The sequence below is a fragment of the Molossus molossus genome, unplaced genomic scaffold (assembly GCF_014108415.1).
Source record: "Molossus molossus isolate mMolMol1 unplaced genomic scaffold, mMolMol1.p scaffold_m16_p_4, whole genome shotgun sequence".
Classification (NCBI taxonomy): domain Eukaryota; kingdom Metazoa; phylum Chordata; class Mammalia; order Chiroptera; family Molossidae; genus Molossus; species Molossus molossus.
Window position 1 is genome coordinate 70,392,504 of NW_023425377.1, and position 21,095 is coordinate 70,413,598.

Sequence of the window (21,095 nt, forward strand, 5' to 3'; positions counted from 1 at the left end):
CTTCAGCCAATCAGTTATTTTTATCTCTATCTCTCTCTCTCTGTCCCTTAGTCTCTTCTTCTGTTTTAATAACTGCTCACATCTCTGAATTCAATTCTTGATGTGTGTCTTTGGTTTCCTACTGAGACCCTCACTGATACACCCCTGAATGAAATTCTGGTCAACAAAATGCTGGTAGAAGTAAGGTTAACGACTTCTGTTACAGCAGCTAGCACACTCTAATACACCTTTAAAGGGATCTCTCCTCCCTGTTCCATGAAGTTGGCTCCACCCCCAACACCAGAGACCAATCTTATGAATCAAGCCTAAGCCAATCACCCTTTCCACACTTCCCATTTCCCTGCAGTGATTGGCTCAGGCATGAGCACATGACCCCAGCTGAGCCAATCAAAAGCAATAAACCATTTGCTGAGAATGCAGGAAAGGTGGCTGGGGAAGAGAATCACATTGGAAGTGATCTAGGGAGGACCAAATGTCATGTCACATTTACATGGAGAACAGAGCCAACTTCAAAACGCAGAGCCTGGAAACAGGTTTGATAATGTAATGTGATCCCTGGATCTGAACAAGCCAGAAGCCTATCACTCCCTGGACTCTCCCTCCCAGGAGCCAGTAACTCCTTTCTTCTTGCTTATGCTCCTTTGAGTTCCCACCCCTTGTAACCATGGGGCACTAATGAACTCACAGAGGTAAATGTAATGAGTCCTCACTGCCTGTGCGTCAATCACAAGTTTGGAGGTCGCAATTTTATTTTAATTCCCACTTTATAGTCAAGGAAACTGAGATCCTGTAAGTTATTTGGGAGCTCCCAGTGGGAAATGATTTGCAAAAAGAGTATATCTGGGGAGTTGGTGTGTGACTTTGCATAAAGGGGATTGATTCCAATCCCAGAAGTCAAGGAACTGGACTCCAATCCCCAAACCAACATCTTTTGTGTGATCTCAAGAGTGCCAATCAATCGACCCACCCCATTATATAATAAAACTGAGATAAAAATCCTTGTCCCTCTCCCCAACCTATCTCACAGCATCAGTTGGGGTAACAAGCAAGGTAATGGCTACAAGGAATTTTGGAGGGAAGGTTATCAACTTGTTACTGTTATTAATAAACTGCCATTGTTGCACTGATTCCAGAAATCCCTGGGGGCCAGGGTCTCTCTTGGCTAGAATTCCAAAGACTATGGGGTCCTCTAGAGCACATACACTTGGAAGAATCACCAACTGCTTTCCTCACTCAGAAAACTCAACCAAAAGAGGAACAGAAGTAGAGAGAACAAAGAGGGAGGGGGGAAAATCACGCCAGCTCAAAATATCTTTCAATATGACCAATGATTTCCATCTCCACAGCCACCATCCTAGTCCAAGGAATGTAGTCCTTGAAGGACTAACAATTATTTCCTCACTGGACTCATGACTGATATTCTTGTCCCCATTCAATCCATTCTCCACACAGCAGCCAGTAGAGATGTTCACAGACAATCTCATTGTATTGCTGCTTCAGTGCCTTTAGAATAAATACCAAATTCCTAAGCATCCGTCACAGGACCTTTGCACATGCTGTTCCCTCTGGTCAGTACATCTTTCCCATTACTCCTACCCTACTATAGTAGAGTTCCACTAAAAACTATTTATCACTTCTTCAGAGAGGTTGCTCCTCTCAGAGCACACTGGGCTTGTCCCTCCTAAGGCCTTATAGCATTTCTAATTGTAAATTAACTAGCCATAACAATTTATCTGTCCCCCTTGCCAGACTGTAAGCTCCATGAAAGCACCGATTGCATCTGTCATGTTCATCACTGTAACTCAGTGCCTAGTATATGTTGTCAAAAATACTCTGTAAATATTTGTGGCTTGACAGGCAGAATACAAAAACAGACCAGACCAAAGGAGGAAAGAGTTAAACAGTCACAGAGGTTGTCTCGTAGATCATTGAGGCAAGGATGGATTTTTAAATAAATGGTGCTGGGACAATGCTTATGGAATAAAAAGGAAATCAGACCCCCTACCTCACACCATGTATAAAAATAAATTCCAAGCTGATTAAAGCCATACAGTGAGCAAAGTTGTAAAACTTTTAGAAATAGTACAGAATACCTCTATGACCTCAGGGTAGAAAGGCTTTCTTAAATAAAATACAAAAGCCACAAACTGTGAAGGAAAAGATTTCTAAATGCAATCACATTAAAATTAAGAACTGCTATTGATCACAAGATGTCATAAAAAAGAAATCAAAGGCAAGCCAAGACAAGATATTGCACAGCATATAATGATGAAGGACCAGTTTCCACAAAACAAAAGGATCGCCTACAGATCAATATGAAAAAAACACACAAAAACCCAAGCAACACCCCAAAAAGTAAGCAGGGCATGAAGAGGCACTTCACAACAAAAGAAACCTGAGTAGCTAATAAACACATTAAAATACATTCATCTATTTTTTTAATTGGGTAGCACAAACTAAAATCGCCACAAACTAAAAACCCACTAGACAGGCTGTAGTTAAGTCTGACAATACCAAGTGTTGATGAGGGTGCAGAGCCTGATGGCAGGAGTATAAATGAGCACAAACACTTTGGAAAACACTTTGGCAGTATTCAGTCACATTGAAAATGCACTAATTTTAATATCCAGTGATCCTGCATCCAAGCATTTACCCTTGAGAGACTCCAGCACCCAGGTAGCGAAATTCATAAACAACTAGCAACACTGCTTATTTTCGGCGACCAAAAGGGAACAAATTCATATATTCATCATCAGTGAACAAATATGACCATGAGGGAGCCACAGTGACCACAATAACATAACTGTGAGCCAATGAAACAAAATACAAACAATTCATATCACATAATTTTATTTATATAAAATTCAAAACCACGAAACATTTAACTATACGGCTTAGGGAGGCGTGCCTAGGTGGTAAAACCACAAAGAAAAGCAAGAGGATGACTCCCATGAAATCCTCAATAGTGGTTCATCAGGGAAGGGGGAGGGTATATGGGAGAATCAGGGGAGATGGCAGCATTCCGGCTCTTGACCTGGGTACAACAGATGTTCACTTCATGGTTGGTCTTTAAAAGGATCACCTATGTTCCTACACTCTTCTCTCTCGCGCGCACATGCACACAGTCAGCCAGGGACAAAATATAAGACACACACCAAGGGACAGTTTATGAAGAGAAGAGAGAAGGCGCAAACACTCCGACAGAAAATGAAAAGATAACAGACACAGGAAATGAAAAGGGATGAGGAGCTGGCGAGCAGGCCAGGGGAGGAAATGAGAACTGGGAGACCAGAGAAAGGGGAAAAAATAGCTGTTAAGGGTAACGGGGAGGGGAAAAGACACAAGACACAATATTGTCTGTCTTCTCTGTTTCTCCTTCTGTATTTTCCAGCTTTCCCTTCCTCTCCCTCTCTTCCTCCAATCTCTCTCTCTACCTCTTTTGACCCCCTCCATCTTTCCATCTTTCTCTCTCTTTCATGATCGCTTTCCTTGCCCTCTCCAGCTCTTCCCTCTTCTGTTTCTCATCTCTCCTTTTCTTCTCCCTCCCTCTCTTTTCCCCCATCTCTGTCTCCATTTTTCTTCCTCCTCGTCTCTCTTCCTCTTTTCTCCTCCACCTTTCCTTTCTCTCTCTCCCTCCCTCTTTTTTTTTTTTTTTTTTTTGCATTTCTTGTTCAGATAGAGTGGGAGGGAGAGAGAGGAAGAGAGAGAAAGAAACATTGATGTGAAAGGGACACATCGAGTAGCAGCCACCCGCACGACCCAACCAGGGCTGGGGATCAACCGAGGTACGCGCCCTTAGCGGAAACCGAACCCGGGTCTCTCTGGACCGCAGGCCGATGCTCTAAGCGCTGAGCAAAACCGGCCAGGGCTCCCTCTCTTTCTTTTAACACATATTTATCAAGTGGTTCCTCTGTGCCAGGCACAGCGCTAAAGAAAGAGAAGCACAGCCACACAGGGGTGGTGTGGCCCACTGCTTACCAAACACTGGTGGCCCAGACGCCTACCCAGGTCTGCGCCACCAGGACACCCCCGGCCAGGCTCAGGCCTGGATCTGTGGGCCACCTGCGACTCTCTTCCCCTCATTAATTTCAATATCAAACACTCCCAGCATCACAAGTTGTAGATCTTGTTTATTAAATATTTAACTGGGAGAAACCCAGCTGAGATGAAACCTCTCATTTGTGGAGGCCCCAGGAGAGCAGAACATGGGCCTGCTGTGCTGCTGGGATTAACCACGGCCACCAGGTGCTGGGAGGGGACACAGGTGGGGGCAGCCCCCGTGCCAGGGAAGGAAGACCCAGAAAAAATGAGAGCTGAGTTTTCTCACAGTTTCACTTGGATGTGAGGGGTCCTCTGCTGGGGGAGGAGACATCAAAAACTCCAAAATCAGAATAGGTAAATCCATGAGGACAGAACACAAACTAGCAGTTGCCAGGAACTGAAGAAGGAAGGAGACCAAGGACTGACTGCTAATGGGGATGGGGTCTCCTTTGGGGTGATAGAAATGTCTTGGAATGAGACAAGTCCCTGGTTTTATAGAGAACTTGCAGCTCAGAGAGGGTAAGTGGCTTACCCAAGGTTGCACAGCTCCAACTCCAGTCTTCCTGCCTTCCAATATTCTTAACCACCCAGTGGGCTTTCTGCCAATCCTAGTAGAACTGTAGAATCACCTGGGGCATTTTCAAAACTCCCTAGCCCAGGGGCAGCCCTGGACCAATCCCACTGAGGCAGGATAGTAAGAAGCTAGGAAAAGTCCTGGCCAAGTGGAACGGGGAAACAGACAAAATAAAGGTCAAGCAATCTGAACAACTTACAGACAGCTAGTGAATTGTAAGGCCTTATCGTCCCTAACCAAGGACACTTGAGAACATATGGTTTATACCTCTCCTCCCAAACCAGAGAATAGCTTAAATCACCCTGGTCAGGGAGATAGAGAACAGAAACCCAATGCCATTTGTGCCACCAAACCCAAGGACAGATGAAGTCAGGGGAACAAAGAACAAAAACCCGACTAAAGCCAGACAGACCCAAGATAAAAGTAAACCAGTGAAACTGATCAGAGAATAATCCCGAACTCTCCTATAAGCTCATTTTGAAAATCAACATATTGAAGGACACACCTGAAAAATGAATGAATATTCTGTTAAGACCCTCCCCTAGGATTTCCCCTGCAGAAGAAAGATAAAAACTCTCAAGACAAAGAACCAGCGCGGGCTCTCTCTGGAGCACGCCCATGCCTTTTCTCAGGCACGAATGTTCTGCTTTGTTTCTCCTGAACTCTAAGGGTCTCCTCTCCATAAGACTTGCAACCAGGGAAGCAGCAGGCAGCGGCAGCTTGTCCTGGCTTATCCCCAGAATCTGTCTCCAAGGCCCCCTTTTTTCTCTGACTTTCCAATGAGCTTATAGCAGCCCACCCACTCCCATGGCTCATTTCTTTTTTTTTAAATCCTCACCTGAGGACATTTTTCTCTTTATCATCAGATAGAGTGGGAGGGAGGGGTAGGGGAGAGAGAGAGAAACATCAATGTGAAAGGGACATATCAACTGGCTGCCTCCCGCACAACCTGACCAGGGCCAGGGACTAACCAAAACTGAGGTACGTGCCCTTAATTGGAATCAAACCTGTGACTCATTGGTCCACAGGCCGGCGCTCTACCGCTGAGCCAAACCAGCCACGGTTTGGCTCATTTCTTTCCTATACCGTTTCTAGGGAGCCAAAGCAGCCCTGCCTAGGCTCTCTTGTTGCCTCTTCCACCCTAATTCCTTCCTTTGTCTCACTGTCCCCAGCTTCAGTAAACGTACTCTCAAAATCACCTGGACTCATGTGAAATCTTTCCTGCATGAAGTCAAGAATCCACACACTACCAGCCTGCCTGAGACAGACCCCCTCTGTGTCCCTGTCCAGTAACATCACCGGCATCTTTGGGGGTGGGGTCATCAGCAGTTTTCAAGCTACCAGGTGATTCCAAGTGCAGCCAAAATCAACACGGGGATCTAGCTGAGATCCAGATTAGGACCCAGCAAGGTTGGGGGGTGAGACTCTGCATTCCCAACAAGCTCCCAGGAGACGCTGATGCTGGAACTACCTAGAACTTCTACAATGATGCAATGTTCTAGATCTGTACTTAGTACAGTGCCCACTATCCACATGTGGCAACCAAGCACCATCGTGAACGTGGAAGTGGTCCAATTGCTTTCCATCAGGTTTCGGGGTGAGAGGAATCCTGTTTAATCAGTTAGAAGAGCTGTAGCTGGCACTTAGGCTGAGAGAGCTCACTTGAGATCACATGACAGCTAAGACACCCTAAAATAAAGGGGATTTCAGCACCAACAAGAGGCCCACAGAAACACACACACACCACTGCATTGAGGAGAGAGGAAGTTAATGCCTGGCCCAAAACAATAATGGGGGGCTCTTGTTCAACATATACTGGTTGCCAGGCACTGTTCTGAGTACTGCTTGAGCCATAGAACAACCCCACAAAGGAGGCACTAGTGTTATACCCATTTTAAAGATGAGGAAACTGAGGCCAGGAGGGTAAGTGACTTTTCCAGGATGGTGCAGTTGGAAATATGCAGAGTGAGGATTTGAACCCAAGGGGCCTGCTTCTACAGCCCTCCCTCTTTTTTTAATCCTCAGTCCAGGATATTTTTCCATTGATTTATTTTTAGATAGAGTGGGAGGGAGGGAGAGACAGAAAGACAGAGAGACACATCATGTGGTTGCCTCCCACACAACCCCAACTGGGGCCAATGATGGAACCCAAAACTGAGGTATGTGCCCTTGACCAGGAATCAAACCTCTGACCCTTTGATCCAAGAGCCAATGCTCTAAATACTGAGCCAGACCAGCCAGGGCTACAGCTCTCCCTATTAACCACTACACTAGACTGCATGAAATCCAACACAGAGCCACAGAACCTCAGTGTCTACAGAACCCGGTGCAACTCCATCTCTAAAGAATTCTGTGCAGAATGTCCTTAGAGAAAACTGAGCAAGGGGTGTGACCAGGAGATTATGAAGAAGATGCAGACAGCCTGAAAAAGGCTCACATAGTCAGGATGTTAAATCAAGGGCAACCCAGTTGGGCCCCAGAATCAGGGAAAGGGGATCCTGGAGCACACAGACTTACTGTTCCTTGTGACCTGGCCCTAAGCCTGATACATGACCCAGCTATGCCATTTCCAGGGCTCTATCCTAAGGAAATAGTCACAGACATGTGCAAAAAACATCATCTCTGGGTAGGGTGGGGTCACTGCAGCGTGGCTTACATTGGTGGAAAATCAGCACCCAAAATGACCCTATTTTTATTTATTTATTTATTTTTTTAATCCTCAACCGAGGACATTTTTCCATTTTTTGTACAGATAGAGCGGGAGGGAGAGAGAGGAAGAGAGAGAGAGAGAAACATCGATGTGAAAGGGACACATCGAGTGGCTGCCACCCACACGACCAACCAGGGCCAGGGACAAACTGCAACCGAGGTACGTGCCCTTAGCGGGAACCGAACCCGGGTCTCTCTGGACCGCAGGCCGACGCTCCAACCGCTGAGCCAAACCGGCCAGGGCAATGACCCTATTTTTATTATGGAAAACAAAACGTATAGGTATGCCGGGCGGGGTGGGGGGAGGATTCCTTTGGAGTAAAAGTCCTTACCATAGTCAAAAAAGCTCTGCACAAAATCTACCCTTGTCGCCTTTCCGCCCTCATCTAACCCCCACCTCGCCTGGCACATGGTAGGTGCTCAATAAACATTTATGAATGAACATTGAATGTACTCCTTTGCCCCTCACATCTCTAGGCTCATCTGCCCCAGGGGTCTGTGTCCTGTAGGTGCCCAAGGCCAGCCCTACTATGAGGACTAGGGAGCAGAAAACCACAGTCTACACCAGCAGCACCGCCAGGAGCCCAGAGAAAGTGAGACACGATTTAAAAACTGGGCACCAGAAGGAGAAGGAAGGAGAAACAGAGGCCACAGCAGCTTTCATGCCAACCTTTTCCAACTCCGGGTGAGATTTCCTTCTATATACTTGTCTATATTTACATCAACGAATCTGTTGGTAGCAAGCCTGTTGCTGATCATGTGGGATCTAAAGTTCACAGAAAACTGGCTTCAACACCCAGCAAGGAAGAGAAACTGTAAATTAAATTTAGTCACCCTCAAACCTTAAATCCACCCACTCCCCTCTAAGAAATCCATGACATCTTTTACATCAGGATTTCTCAATCTTGGCATTATTGACATCTTGGGGTGGATAATTCTTTACTGGGGTGGAAGGGGGGGCTCTCCTGTGCATTTTAAGGACACTCAAGTAGCATCCCTGGCTTTTACCCACTACATGCAAGTATCACCTCTCCCTCCACATTCGTGACAACTCAAAATGCCTCCAGACACTGCCAAAAGTCCCCCACGGGGCACAATCACCCACAGTTAGAAAGCACTACTGTGCATACAGCCCAGGAAGAACTGAAAACCAATCCACTGTTCTTCCCCTGAGACTCCTCCTCAGCTTCCTGAGTTTTGAGTCACCTGGTCTCAAAACAGTTTCAAGACTTGAGTCCCATATCTAGACCAGAATTTTATTCTGAAAACAATCAGGACCTTGGGCAGAGATGCACGCACAAAGATGTTTGTTGCACTGCTGTTTACAAGCAAAACATACAAACAACTGGAGATGGTTACACAAAGTATAATGCAGCCATGAAGTAGGATATCATCGGATATTAACAACAGTCTTCTCCGGGGTTGCTGCCAACCCATACGGCACCACTATGTGAATTTCAATAAGATGCCCCTTTTTCAAGTTGTTAGGTCCAGCTGTCAAAAATTGTCATAATATCTTCATTTTTCTGGAACAAGATACTTAAGTTTCTACAACTGGGACATTTAAATAATAAATGAATAGTTTTATGATGCCTATGATATGAGATGTGATACCCTTTTGTAGTGTACAGCCTGCGTAACCATACATGGCAACCTTGATGCTTCCAAGGCTATCTAGTGGCATGAAAATGTGTTCAAAAAAGCTTACATCCATAAAAATGTATGGAATAAAATATATTACAATGTCTCCAGGGATTCTCTTTGGATAGGAGAGTATATATGTATTTTATATTCTTCACTGTATTTTAAGTATTCAAAAAATGAAGAGGACAGGCTTCTTGGAGGAGGCAGCTTTCGGAATGAGACCTAAATGAAGAGGAGTCAGTAATGGGGAGACCTAGGGGAACTATGATGCAGGCAGAGGGAACAGCCAACACAAATGCAAAAAGGGCCAGTGGGGCGGAGACACAGCATAAGAGGTAGAGAATGGAAGCGATGAGGTCAAAGACAAAACAAGGATCAGACCACATGGGGTCATGTAAGGCCCTGGTACAGCTGATCTGCAGTCTCTGGGTCATATCTCTAACCTGCTCAGAAGAGGTTAGGCTATCCCTCTAGCCTACCACCATTCACCAACAGAGCACAATCCAAGAAATTCCACTTTCAGACTCATGCTAAAATAAACAAAATCAAGTGTTTCCAGAAATTGAATAATCTTGGTCAACAACACTATTTGTCTCATCATTACTCAATTAACAAACATTTATGCACGATATAGTGCAGGAACGGTTAGGAGATGTGAGGAAGTGTAAGTTACTGCTCCCTACCCCCAGGAGCTTTCTAATTAGAGAGGTGAGACATAAGTATACAATCATATTTTCACAAAAAGCATGCAAAATTCACTCAATTCTAGGAAAGGTCCAACTAGGATGGTAAGTAGAGGAACTTAGTCATTCCCAAACCAATAAGAACACCAAATATTAGAAAGACCAAACATGGACATCCACCCATCCATCTTTTTATCCTTCAATCCAGTCCAGCCATCTGCCCATTTACTCATCCACCCATATATCCAAAATTGTCATATATCCATCTAACCTTTCCTTCTTTCATCACCCATCCATCTGTACACTACCCATCCAGTAATCCACCAACTTCTTTATCCACCTGCCTATAATCCATCCACCTATCCAACCTACCCAATCATCCATCCATCCAACATCATCCATCTTTCCTTTCCTTCTTCCCTTCCTTTCCTCCATCCATTTGTCCACCCACCATAGATCCATCCATCCATCCATCCACTTATCCAACACTAACTGCATGTGCCCCTCTCCTCTGCAAACATCCATCCATGATCCATAACGTAAAACACTGCACTGTGATTAGGAATAAGCTAAACTGTTGAAAATTTGCACTCTAACAACTCTTCCAAAGGTAATTCAAGTCCATAAACGTCTTTGGCTGATACAATTCATGCAACACCCACATGCTCCAAGTCCTTGTAAGACCCTCATGGAAGCTGACCTATTCTCACTGGTTGAAGTAGTTGATTTCTTCAACAACAGCACTCTTAAAGCAAGGCTAGGGAGGAAGGAGAGCTGATTGGAGGGACTCTGGCATTGGAAAGAATCTGTCAAGGGTGTATAGGGAATGGAAGAGGAAAATGCTTAGGAACATAAGAAAGGATTGCTAGCCAATTTGGTTAGAGCATCGGCCCATGGACCAAAGAGTTGCGGGTTTGATTCTGGTCAAGGGCATGTAGCTTGGTTGCAGCTCAGTCCCCTGCCTGGGTCAGGATCGTGCGGGAGGCACCAATCAATGTATTTCTCTTACATTGATGTGTGTGTGTGTGTGTGTGTGTGTGTGTGTGTGTGTGTCGCTCTCTCCCTCCCACTCCATCTGAAGATAAATGAAAAAACATCCTCAGATGATGATTTAAAATAGAAAGAAAATAAGAAAAGGATTGCTGAGAGAGGGGGAAAATCCTGCTTGGGCCTTGGCATCATGGCATTCTATATCAACAATCACCGGGACCTTGTGATTTCTTTCCCCTTAGCTTATACCTTGGACCAATGATGGTTGAGTTGATCAGCCAGGATAATGGGTTAATAAGATACATGCCAAAGAATAAGAGAGATCAAAGGAGTTGAGAACCATGGCAAGAAAAGGCAGAATAATAACTAATACTTTAATAATAACTAATACTTAGTAGTACCTACTGTGTGCCACACACCATGCCAAGCATTAAGTCAGAGCGACCCAAATATGGCCAACATAATAAGTCCACTCATCCATCCTACCTCTCATCCCTCCATCCTTCCTTCCATCCATCCATCCTATCCATCTATCCATCTTCCTTCCTTCCTCACCCATCCATCCATCTACAAACACATATGATGCTTACTAAGTTCAAGGCACTATTCTAAGAATAATGTGTATTGACTAATTTAATCTTCCAAGATAGGCGCTATTAAAATTCCCATCAGAAAGACTGGGAAACTGAGACATAGAACACTTAAGTGACTTGTTAACAGAACTAGTTAACTAGAAGAGTTGAGATTTGAACCCCAGCCACCTGGCTCCAGAGTCCATGCTCTTGACTCGGCCAGGCTCTACAAACCAACAGACCTAAACCACAGGTTGACTTTCAGAAAACAAGCAGGAAAGAGGGTTGTCTGCTGACCTAGCCCTTAGAGAGCATGATGAATAGAATGTGAAATGCCTTTGCCAGTGCCTGTCAGATGGCTGGTGTTCCATAAATGCTGATGAATCTCAGCTGATTCTAACTGAAGTACACAGACTAAAATTAACACCTTGAATCCATTCATTCAAAAATTATTTATTCATCACAGCAGCACTGTTCATAATAGCAAAAAATAGAATAAAAAAATCTGGATACATCCCAAATGTCCACCATCCAGGAAAATGGACAAATTGTTGTATCATCACAAAGTGCAATATTATACAAGAAAAATAAATGACCTACAGCTACACTCAACAAGAGAGACGAATCTTAGAAACATGCTGTTGAGTGGAAGAAGCAAGTACAAGTTCCAGAAAGCCAAAAGCTCAGAAACCAAGCAAGTTAAGTAATAAGGCACATACGATGAAACTTGGAAGGAAGGAGGAAGGAAAGGAAAGGATGGAAAGAAGGAAGGGAACGAGGGAATAAGACCTACACAATCCAAGGGAGAGTAAATACCTTTGGGAGAGTGCCATGGGGGTGAGGGATGAGGAAAAGGCAGGGTCAGAAATTACAGGTGGAAATTATTGGTCATGTTCTAACTCAGGGTTTCTCAAAGTGTGCTCTCCAGATCAGTTGCATCAGAACCACCTAGGAAGTTGCTAGAAATGCAAATTTTCAGGCTCCCTCTCAACCCTGCTGAATCATATACTCTGGAGGTGAGGCCCAGCCACCTGCGTTTAAAAAGTGATGCTGAAGCATGCCCAAGTGTGAGAAGTTTGCCCTAGCAGAGGTGACACTGACTCTGTGGGTTTAGGGATGCCACTCTGAGGACCATCATTCTAATTCTTGACATAGGTAGCTGGTCCACCAGTATTTTCATACTCTATTAAACTAAGGAAAAATAAGCAAATGGAGAGGCAATATTGAGAGTGTGTTGTAAACCTGAGGTGCATGGCAGCATCGCACAATTATGTACTCAGCCCCTGTAGGTGCCAAACACAGGGCCAGAGTGGTGACCACAACAAATCCAGCCCTTGCCATCATGAAGTCTAAAATCCATCTGCCTTGCTACTTTTTACAGTGATAATACACGCCACGTGCTTTCTGTGTATAGTATATTTTAACCTTCCAAAATTCCCTGGACATTGGACTATGCCCATTTTACAGATGAGCAGACTGAGGCTTCACTACTGTGAACTGCAGCTGAGATTTTCAGCGGAGTCACCAGTCGCCAAGCCCTGTATGCTGTGCCTCTAATTGATATTACTTCTCCTTTCAGCCTCCGCTCCTGGTGCCACTACTCAGAGTCACATACTACGTGGACTCCACAAGGTGCCACAAACATTTCACAGCAGCAAGTAAGGGTCCCCCACTCCCAAGTCCCATTACTCTTAATAAAGATGATAATAAAGGTCAATGAGATAAAAGACTATGGCAGTTTGCCCACCCCAGAACAAGTTCTAGGTCAGCCCCAATGAGTCTCACTTAAGACAAATCTGTCAGTTTATTCTTTTTTGTTGTTGTTGTTAATTATAACTGGAGGATATTTCCATTGAGTTTTAGAGAGTGGAAGGGAGGGAGGAGGAGAGAGACTCCTACATGAGAGAGACACATCGACTGGTTGCCTCCCGCACGACCCTGGTTGGGGTCGGGGTCAAACCTGCAACCCAGGTACGTGCCCTTGACTGGAACTGAACCCTTTGGTCCACACTCCTAAGCTCTAACCACTGAGAAAAACCAGCCAGAATTGTCAGTTTATTCTTGAGATCAGACTTAGCGCTCCTGCAAACACAGCTTGTATAAAAAAATTTTTTAATTGGCTTATATTATATATACATAAATATATTTTATATATATATATATATATTTTTTTTTCCCTCACACAAGCCCAGAATGAAAACAGAACTTAACGGTGTGTATACTATTTACTGGCAGGTGGGTGACAAAGTTGAGTTTCCTTCATTGCTCCAGAGAGGGGTCCCTGCCCTTGAGTTGGTTTACGTGGGGGGAGGAGCTGTTAATTCTGAATTCTAGGTCCAACCTGAGCACTGCACCCCTTCAAGGAAGCCACAAGGATGTTCCCAATCTGAACAGAAAATAAAGTTATGTCTGACCCAAGAGAGAAAATACTTGATCAGGACTTAACTTGGGAAATGTGCTTCCGGATCCCTTGTGTTAGCTGCCTTAGATGGGTGGCCTCCAAAAGCAGAATTCATTCTGATCAAAGCCTTGGCTTTTTCAGAGGGAAAAAGCTACATATCTCCTTTCCTGGGCCATGGAACCATCTCTTCTTCCCTTCCTCTTCGGCGTTAAGAACTCACCACCAGGGTGACCAACGTCCCAGTTTGCCCAGAACTGCTGGGTTTCCTGAGATGCTAAAACCAGGGCAGGCCTGGGCAAACTGGGACATCTGGTCACCCAGACAAGAACTCGTGCTTGGTGGTTTTTGAAATCCAAGTTGCTGTGCCAACCACCTGATTCCCTCTTCTGGAAAGTTACTTGACTTCTCTATTCTTCCCGGAGAGAAAGAAGAAAGAGAGAAATTGGGGATTTGAGGTGGACACGTGCTAACCCCAAAGATGAACAGGATTCTGTTGTTATCTCTCAGTGGTCACCTGGGGTGGCCACGGCAGCTGTCCTAGGCCTGTGGTCTCCATCCTGGGCTGGACTCAAAAGCAGATGAGTTTGGGGCAGGATGTGGGGGGAAGGGAGGAAGCTAAGTATATACTTTAAAACTCTACCTTGTCACTCTCAGAGGGAGGGATCAGGGGAAGGGAAGAGAATTAATTTTGTCTTAGACTGAAGGGAATTGAAAAATGGATCAAGCGGGCATGATTTTCCCCCCTAAAAGCTTTGAAGAATGCCACACTCAGATTACTAATTTAAACTAGCCAGTTACAGGGCCCTTTGCTCCCCTACAACCCAGAGAACCTCAGTTTCCCAAAAAGCCAAAGTTTCTCAAAGAGAACATTAGGGGGACAAATATTCTCTGCTATCATCACTCATGTATTTTAGGGGCTTTCTCTGTGCCAGACATTATGCTGAGCATTTACCATACGTGACCCAATTCAAGCTCCCCAAGAGCCGTCTGAGGGCAATGCTGTCTATCAGAAGCAGTACCCTCATCATGCACGTGAGGAAACTGAGTCATTCAAGCCTGGGCCTGGTTGACCCGGAGTCCGGAGCACTTTCTCTCTGCTGTCTTTCCTGACACCACTGGCTCCTTTCTCAGGAGCTGAGTTAGCATTCTCAGAAATGTATTCACTACAGGGCACTCGGGGCTCTGACCATCTCTGCACGGAGCCACTTTCATGGAGGTGCCTTCCATCGCTGAGGGAGTACGTATGTGTGCTTGCTACTGAAGGGGAGAACAGGGGGGCACGTCAGCCACAAGCACTCAGCAGACATTCCCCCACCAAGGACTTGAAGGAGGATTTCACTCACAAGGGCCACTGCCCTCCAATGCCTCAAGCACTAAAATTTCAGACACCTTCTCTGGTCTGATGCACCACCACCCCCAACACTCAACTAAAACCTACCAAAAACCTAAAACAGGGGCTCAAGGGCGAATCAGATCTGTAGAATTTGGCAAATGCTGCAGAAAGGCCCTTTTTCCCCTCACTGGACAAACATTTCTAGGGTGCTTGCCCTGTGCCAGGTACAGTGGGATTACAGTGGTAAACAGGGGCAAGCCTGGAACTCACAACCTTGACTCCGTGCTGCTGAGCAGCAGAACCAATGCACCCCGCGCCAGAGACTCCCTTTTCTCCCTATACTTCAAACCAGGCACTTGGCTCCAAACAACATCCTCACTCTCCCTATTTCTCTGACTGGCACTTAATGCTACTCCTTCCATCCCTTTCTACACACTCACAATCCTTTATCCTAAACCCTTGAGGCCACATGTGCCTTGGCATTTAGAGCTTGATGCTTTTTAGAAAAATAACAAGGGTGGGAATGTTAAAATGGCACAATGGTTTTGGAAACAGTTTGGCAGTCTTTTTAAAAGTTAAACATATACTTACCGTACAACCCAGCAATCCTGCCCCTGGGAATGTATTTACTTACCCAACAAAAGTGAAATGTAGGTTCCCAAGGCTTCCACTAAAACCTGTCTGCCAGTGTTTACAGGAGCTCTAATCATAATCACCCAGCTTGGAGCATCCCAAAAGTCCCTCAACTAAGAAATGGATGAACAGACTCTGGTCCATCTATCCCATGGCATACTACACAGCACTGAAAAGGAATGAACTACTGGCACCACAACAACATAAATGGATTGCAAAGGTTGCATGAAAGAAGCCAGACTCAAAGGCTATAGACTGTGGGATTCTATTTATATGACCTTCTGAAAACAGCAACACTAGAAGTATGGAGAACACATTAGTGCTAACAAGGGGCTTGGCAGTGGGGAGCTCACTCAAAGGGGCATTGGGTAATTTGGAGTGAAAGAATTGTTCCCTACCGTGATTTTGGTGGTGGCCAAATGGTTACATGTATTTGTCAAAACTTACAGACTGTATGCTAAAAGGGGTTAATTTGCTATAAGCAAATATATTTCAATAAACCTGATTTTTGAGATAAAGAAAAAAAAAAGGGTAACAGGATGTATCTATGATGTGACCTAGATACTCTAGGTGTAACGGAGACTAGCAGCATGGGCAATCTTTAGAAGTGTGATGGAAAAGGAGAATCCCAGGCCCTACCCCAAACCTGCTAGACCAGGATCATCACTTTACCAGGATCATCCTCATGCACATGGAAGTCTAAGAAGCACAGCAATGTACACAACATTCCCAGTGGAGGGCTGGAACAGTACCCCATTATCAAGCATTGCTAACATTTCTGCAGCGAAACACACCAAAACACACACTGGGTGGGATATGTTTGGACTGCACATGAAGACTATAAACTCTGGCCAGCTCAAGGTAGGTTTTTCAGAGAAGAAAAAAAAACTTTGCAGGGAAAAAAAAATGGAACAGGCCACGATAATTCATTCTTATTTCCCAGAATGTTGCTCTTCTGAAAATGCCAGCTATGCTGATCTAGTAGAAGAATCTGTGGTTCATAGTGTTCTGTCCTCTAGAGTAGTATCTTCTAGCACATTCTACTTTTCAGGATGGCCCAGGAAGGACTCTGATAACATGCTCCAACTTCTCCCAGAGCTCCTCTGTTTCTCAGTTGTCTTGAAAGAGCCTTTCATAGAGAGAGAGAGAGAGAGAGAGAAAGAGAGAGAGAGAGGAAGGGAGGGGAGGGGAGGGGAGGGGAGGGGAGAATACTGCCAGTCAGCCACTGTCCACAGGTCACCTGACATGACAGGACTCTGGGCTTCATGTTGCAATTCCCCAAACACAGATGAAAAGCCAGAACTCTGCATATGACTTGGGAGACAGAGCATGATAATACACAGACCTGGGTCTGTGGCTCTTGCAATGGCCCAAATTCCTCCACCCTGCTCCGTGGGAGATCTGCTGGCATCAGCAGGACTGGGGGAAGATGACATTCACAGTGGCACTCGGTGGCACATCAGGAGTGAGTGGCATTAAGTGGGGGCTCCAGGAAGGTTGACAGATGCGCCGTATTGAGCTGACAGATTTGAGTCTTTAGAAGCCATCATCAGAGCCCATCACAGCCATCTTTAAATCAGACTTACAATCAACAAAAACACGAAACCCAGGTGTGTGGTCAAGATGGCTTGCTGCCCGGCCTACTCCAAGAGCAAAAGGCAGCAGTGTAAATCTGAACATCCAACACTTCCATTTCAGTTTTCTAACTTAGGAAGAGAAAAGTAAAATTAATGAGAACCCTTAATTCTCATTGCTGGCTTCAAGCTTGTGCTGCTGGGGGTGACGGTGGCACAGAAGAGTAAGAAATCACAGTGGCAAAGTTCCCGTGAGCATGGAGAATCAAGGCTGCACCCTCCACCGGCACCATACTGTAACTAACACTCTTAGGCCCAATAAGCATACAGCCAAGTTCATGGAACACGCACTCAGTCTCCTTCCAAAGACAGTGAGGAAGCTGCTTTCCAAATTCAGCTGCAACCCTTAGTTAATGCTGTTTCCAAAAACACGTCCTGCTACACACGTGTCAAAGAATGGCAGGGCCCATTCCACTCCCAGGTATAGACCCAAGAGAAATGCAAAGTAAAAGTTCAACAAAAGATGTGACAACAATGTTCCCAACAGCAGAATCTGGAAACTACCCCAGTGGCCCACAGTGGAGTGGATAATTACCTGTGTTAGTCACACAATAAGATACCACACAGCGATGAGAAGGAAATACCTACCTAGTATGACTCGCAGCAACATGGATGAATCTTGAGCTAAAGAAGCCAGGTACAAAATAACACAGCCTGTGACTCCATTTATAGGAGGTTTGAAAAGAGGCAAAATGAGCCAGTGGGGGTTAGATGTCAGAGTAGCAGCTCCCTGGTAGGAGAATGACTGGGAGGGGGCATGCGGGAGGTGCTGAGGGGGCTAGTCACATCCTTTTTCTTGACCTGGGTGCCAGCTGCATGCTTGTGTTCACTTTGTGAACACTTGTTAAGCTGGACTCAACTTGTGTACTTTCCAATACATATATCAGACTTTATTCTAAAAGTTCAGAATAAGTACTTAAACACTTTTTTTAAATGGCAGAAGTATTTGGATTCGGAAGTCAACATTCTGCCCTGATACACTGACTCCTCAGCGTTTCCACCTCCTCGCACTGGCCCAAATTTCCTTATCCAGGTTCCCCACAGCTCTCAGTCCCCACCCCTCTCATCTTCCCCAGAGAAAGCTCAGTCCTGGGTGACCTGCTCCGTGACAGATTGGGGGATGGAGAGCTTTCCTTTCCAGAGTGAGGCTGTAAAATGTGTTTGCTGCCTCGGGCCAAAGAAGGAACAAAAACTGTCTGCAGAGAGTAAAATGCACAAACTCATCACAGAGCTACAAAGAACAAGAAAATCAAAGAAAATTTAAGTTCCCACCAACACTCCCAATGCACCCGCACCCCTCTCCTGAGCAATCCCATGTCTCCCCAACAGCCCTCTCTACAGGATTCAGGCTAGACGGGTTGAGCTAAGGACACATTAGGACTTCCACCTCCTTTCTTTCCTCTTAGAAAATGTGAAATCCAGGATCCAGAAGGCGATCTAAAGGCATTTTCAACTTGGAAACCTGTCAGCGCAGTGAATTCCTCCTGACCACCCCCTGGAGTTAGCTGAGCAGTGCACACATTGACACTTCTCCATCCCCCAAGCTCCCACCATTCCTCCAGGGGTTGGGAGGGAGGCAGGCAGGGTGATCACAAGACCTCTGAGAGGTTGGAACTTAGCAGGCAGAGACCTGGCTCCTGCTTTGGGCACCCATCATGGTTAGGGGTACACCCCTCCAGATCGGCTCCAGCTTAATTTTCACCACACTCAAAGTAGACTGTTCACACACACTCCAAAACCTCAGCACCCTTGTGACAATTTAAACACCCAGAAGCCAAAAGCCTGGCTCAATTCTGAGCCCCATTAAAAATGAATCCACCCACCACTGCACTCCTCAAATAACCAACTCAGGACCACCCAGGGCCCAGCCCCACTGAGTATGTAACAGTCAAAACCATAGACAAAATGGGTGGGGGCTCACCGCTGAGCCCTGGGGACCCACGCAGCCCCATTCCTTTTTACACTGAGGCCAGCCAGTTGGAACCTTGCCAAGAAGTGGCACATTTGGGCACAACACAGTGGCCAGTCAACCTGGGGAGCAGGGTGCACCCTCCCACTTGGAATCTGGGTCATGCTTAGATAACTGCTAGAAAGCCCGACTAATTACCCATCCTTGCCTGCCTACATCTCAACAGATGTTAAACCCTCTTTAAGGTTTATTTCAAGCAGGCACAGATTTAAAGAAACACAGGGGATCTGCATTTTGATAGCATCTGAATAGAGGAAAATGTGGTCTTCACCTTCCTCTGGATCTTTGATTTAAAAAAAAAAAAAAAAAGGGCGTTTACCTGCCTGAGATGTCCACATGGGTGCTGATTCTCCTGGTGTCCCCTCGCAGCTCCCTATGGTGGGAGAAGCTGAATCCAACCCAGGGCCTGACACGGCCCTCTACGAAGGACCCACAGCTCGTTTTCTCCTGCCCTATCTTTCTTACTGAAAGAGTTCATACTGGGTCTTCCAGGTCAGGGCCCCAGATGGGGTCATTGGGACCAGAAGACATGAAGAGAGAAAGTGCCCTCCAACCTGTCCCAGCCAACGGCCCACGCAGGCCAGTGCTAGCCCCTCAGTGTGAAGGCCACATGTTCTCCCCCTCACTCCGGGCCCTGAGAACCCCTAAGAACCCTAAAAGTGTGGCCCCCACCTTGGAGAAGGCCGGTGGAGAAGCCAGCGAGCTGGAATTGGGCTCTGGCTCTGTAGCAACCGCAAATTCCGTTGAGGAGAGGCTAAGGAAACCCAGCCAATGCCCCCATGGTTCCCCTGCCCTGGCCAGTGCGCCCAGGCCGCAGCCGGGTCCCAGCTCATTCGGGAGAACTCTGACCCCTCGGGAGCTGGCTCTAAAGGCCTCACCAAGGCCCCTGCACGACCCCAGGGCCCAGCCCTCATTCTGGAATAGGTCCTTAGGAAGAATTCACTCTCCGGGTCCCCCCACCCTAAGCCTCCACGGTAGCTCAACCCAGCTCGGGGTGGAGAGATTCTGCACACTCCTCCCCGGTGCCCCCTCTCCCAGCCCCTGGAAGACCCCCCCACCTCCCATCAACCCCCGGGTCTCCCTCCGAGCCTGGAAGAGGGGAAGCGGAGGGAGGAGGGGGAGGCGCAGCTGCCGGGCTTCGGGCAAAGGATATGGCCATTCGGTGATCTTTTTGGCGTATTTTCTCACCACGTTGTCCTCGCTGAAGAGGAACAGAGACCGGTTGACCGTGAGGCAGTTCTGTCGGACGGGGATGGGGTTGTAGAGGGCCATGGTCCGCGCTCTCTGCGCCATTGACTGCTTGTACATCCTTTGCGCCCCGGGCTGCCCGCCCTGCCGGCTGCCCCCGGCTCCTCGCCCGCCTCCGGCGCCCACGACCACCCCGGCGGCTGCCCCGGAGCCTCCTCCCCCGTAGCGGGCCGGCATCTCGTCTCCGAAGCGGGCCATTCTGCAAAGAGCAAAGGGCTCCGGGTTACGCTGCGGCGAACGATGCGGAAGACGCCGCCGCCGCCGATGCTGCTGCTGATGCTGCCGGGGCTGCGAAGACGGCGGCCGGAGCTGCGACTGCGGAGACGCTCCCCGGCCCAGCCCATCGGGCGGCGGCGGCTCGGCGCCTCGGGTCGGGGGCTCACCAGGCGGCTGGCCGGCCCCAGCCGGGGATAGCAGCTCGGGACATCTTCCTGGCTGACCCCAGAGAAGGAGGGGCGGGAGGAGGGGGCGGGGGCGGGGCGCGGGGGCCGGGAGGGGGGAGGGGATAGGGAAGCGAGGCAAAAAATAACCGAGGAAGGAATCCAGGCAATCCCCAGGCCACCCACTCCGGAAAAAAAAAGAAAGAAAGAAAGAAAAAGGCACTTAAAAAAACCCAAAAAACACGCACACCCCTTTTAAGACGCGAACGGTTTGCAAAGGACGC

At 46.8% G+C, this 21,095-nt stretch overlaps 1 protein-coding gene across 3 annotated transcripts in view; it reads right to left on the minus strand.

Moving 5' to 3' along the window:
• CACNA1A (calcium voltage-gated channel subunit alpha1 A) overlaps window positions 1-20,629 on the minus strand; it is a 225,827-nt gene extending 205,198 nt beyond the window's left edge. For all 3 annotated transcript variants that reach the window (XM_036240417.1, XM_036240416.1, XM_036240418.1), the window contains exon 1: window positions 20,337-20,629. In XM_036240417.1, coding sequence (XP_036096310.1) covers window positions 20,337-20,629 — 293 coding nt within the window. The remainder of the gene's footprint in view (window positions 1-20,336) is intronic.
• Between the last annotated feature and the right edge of the window lie 466 nt (window positions 20,630-21,095).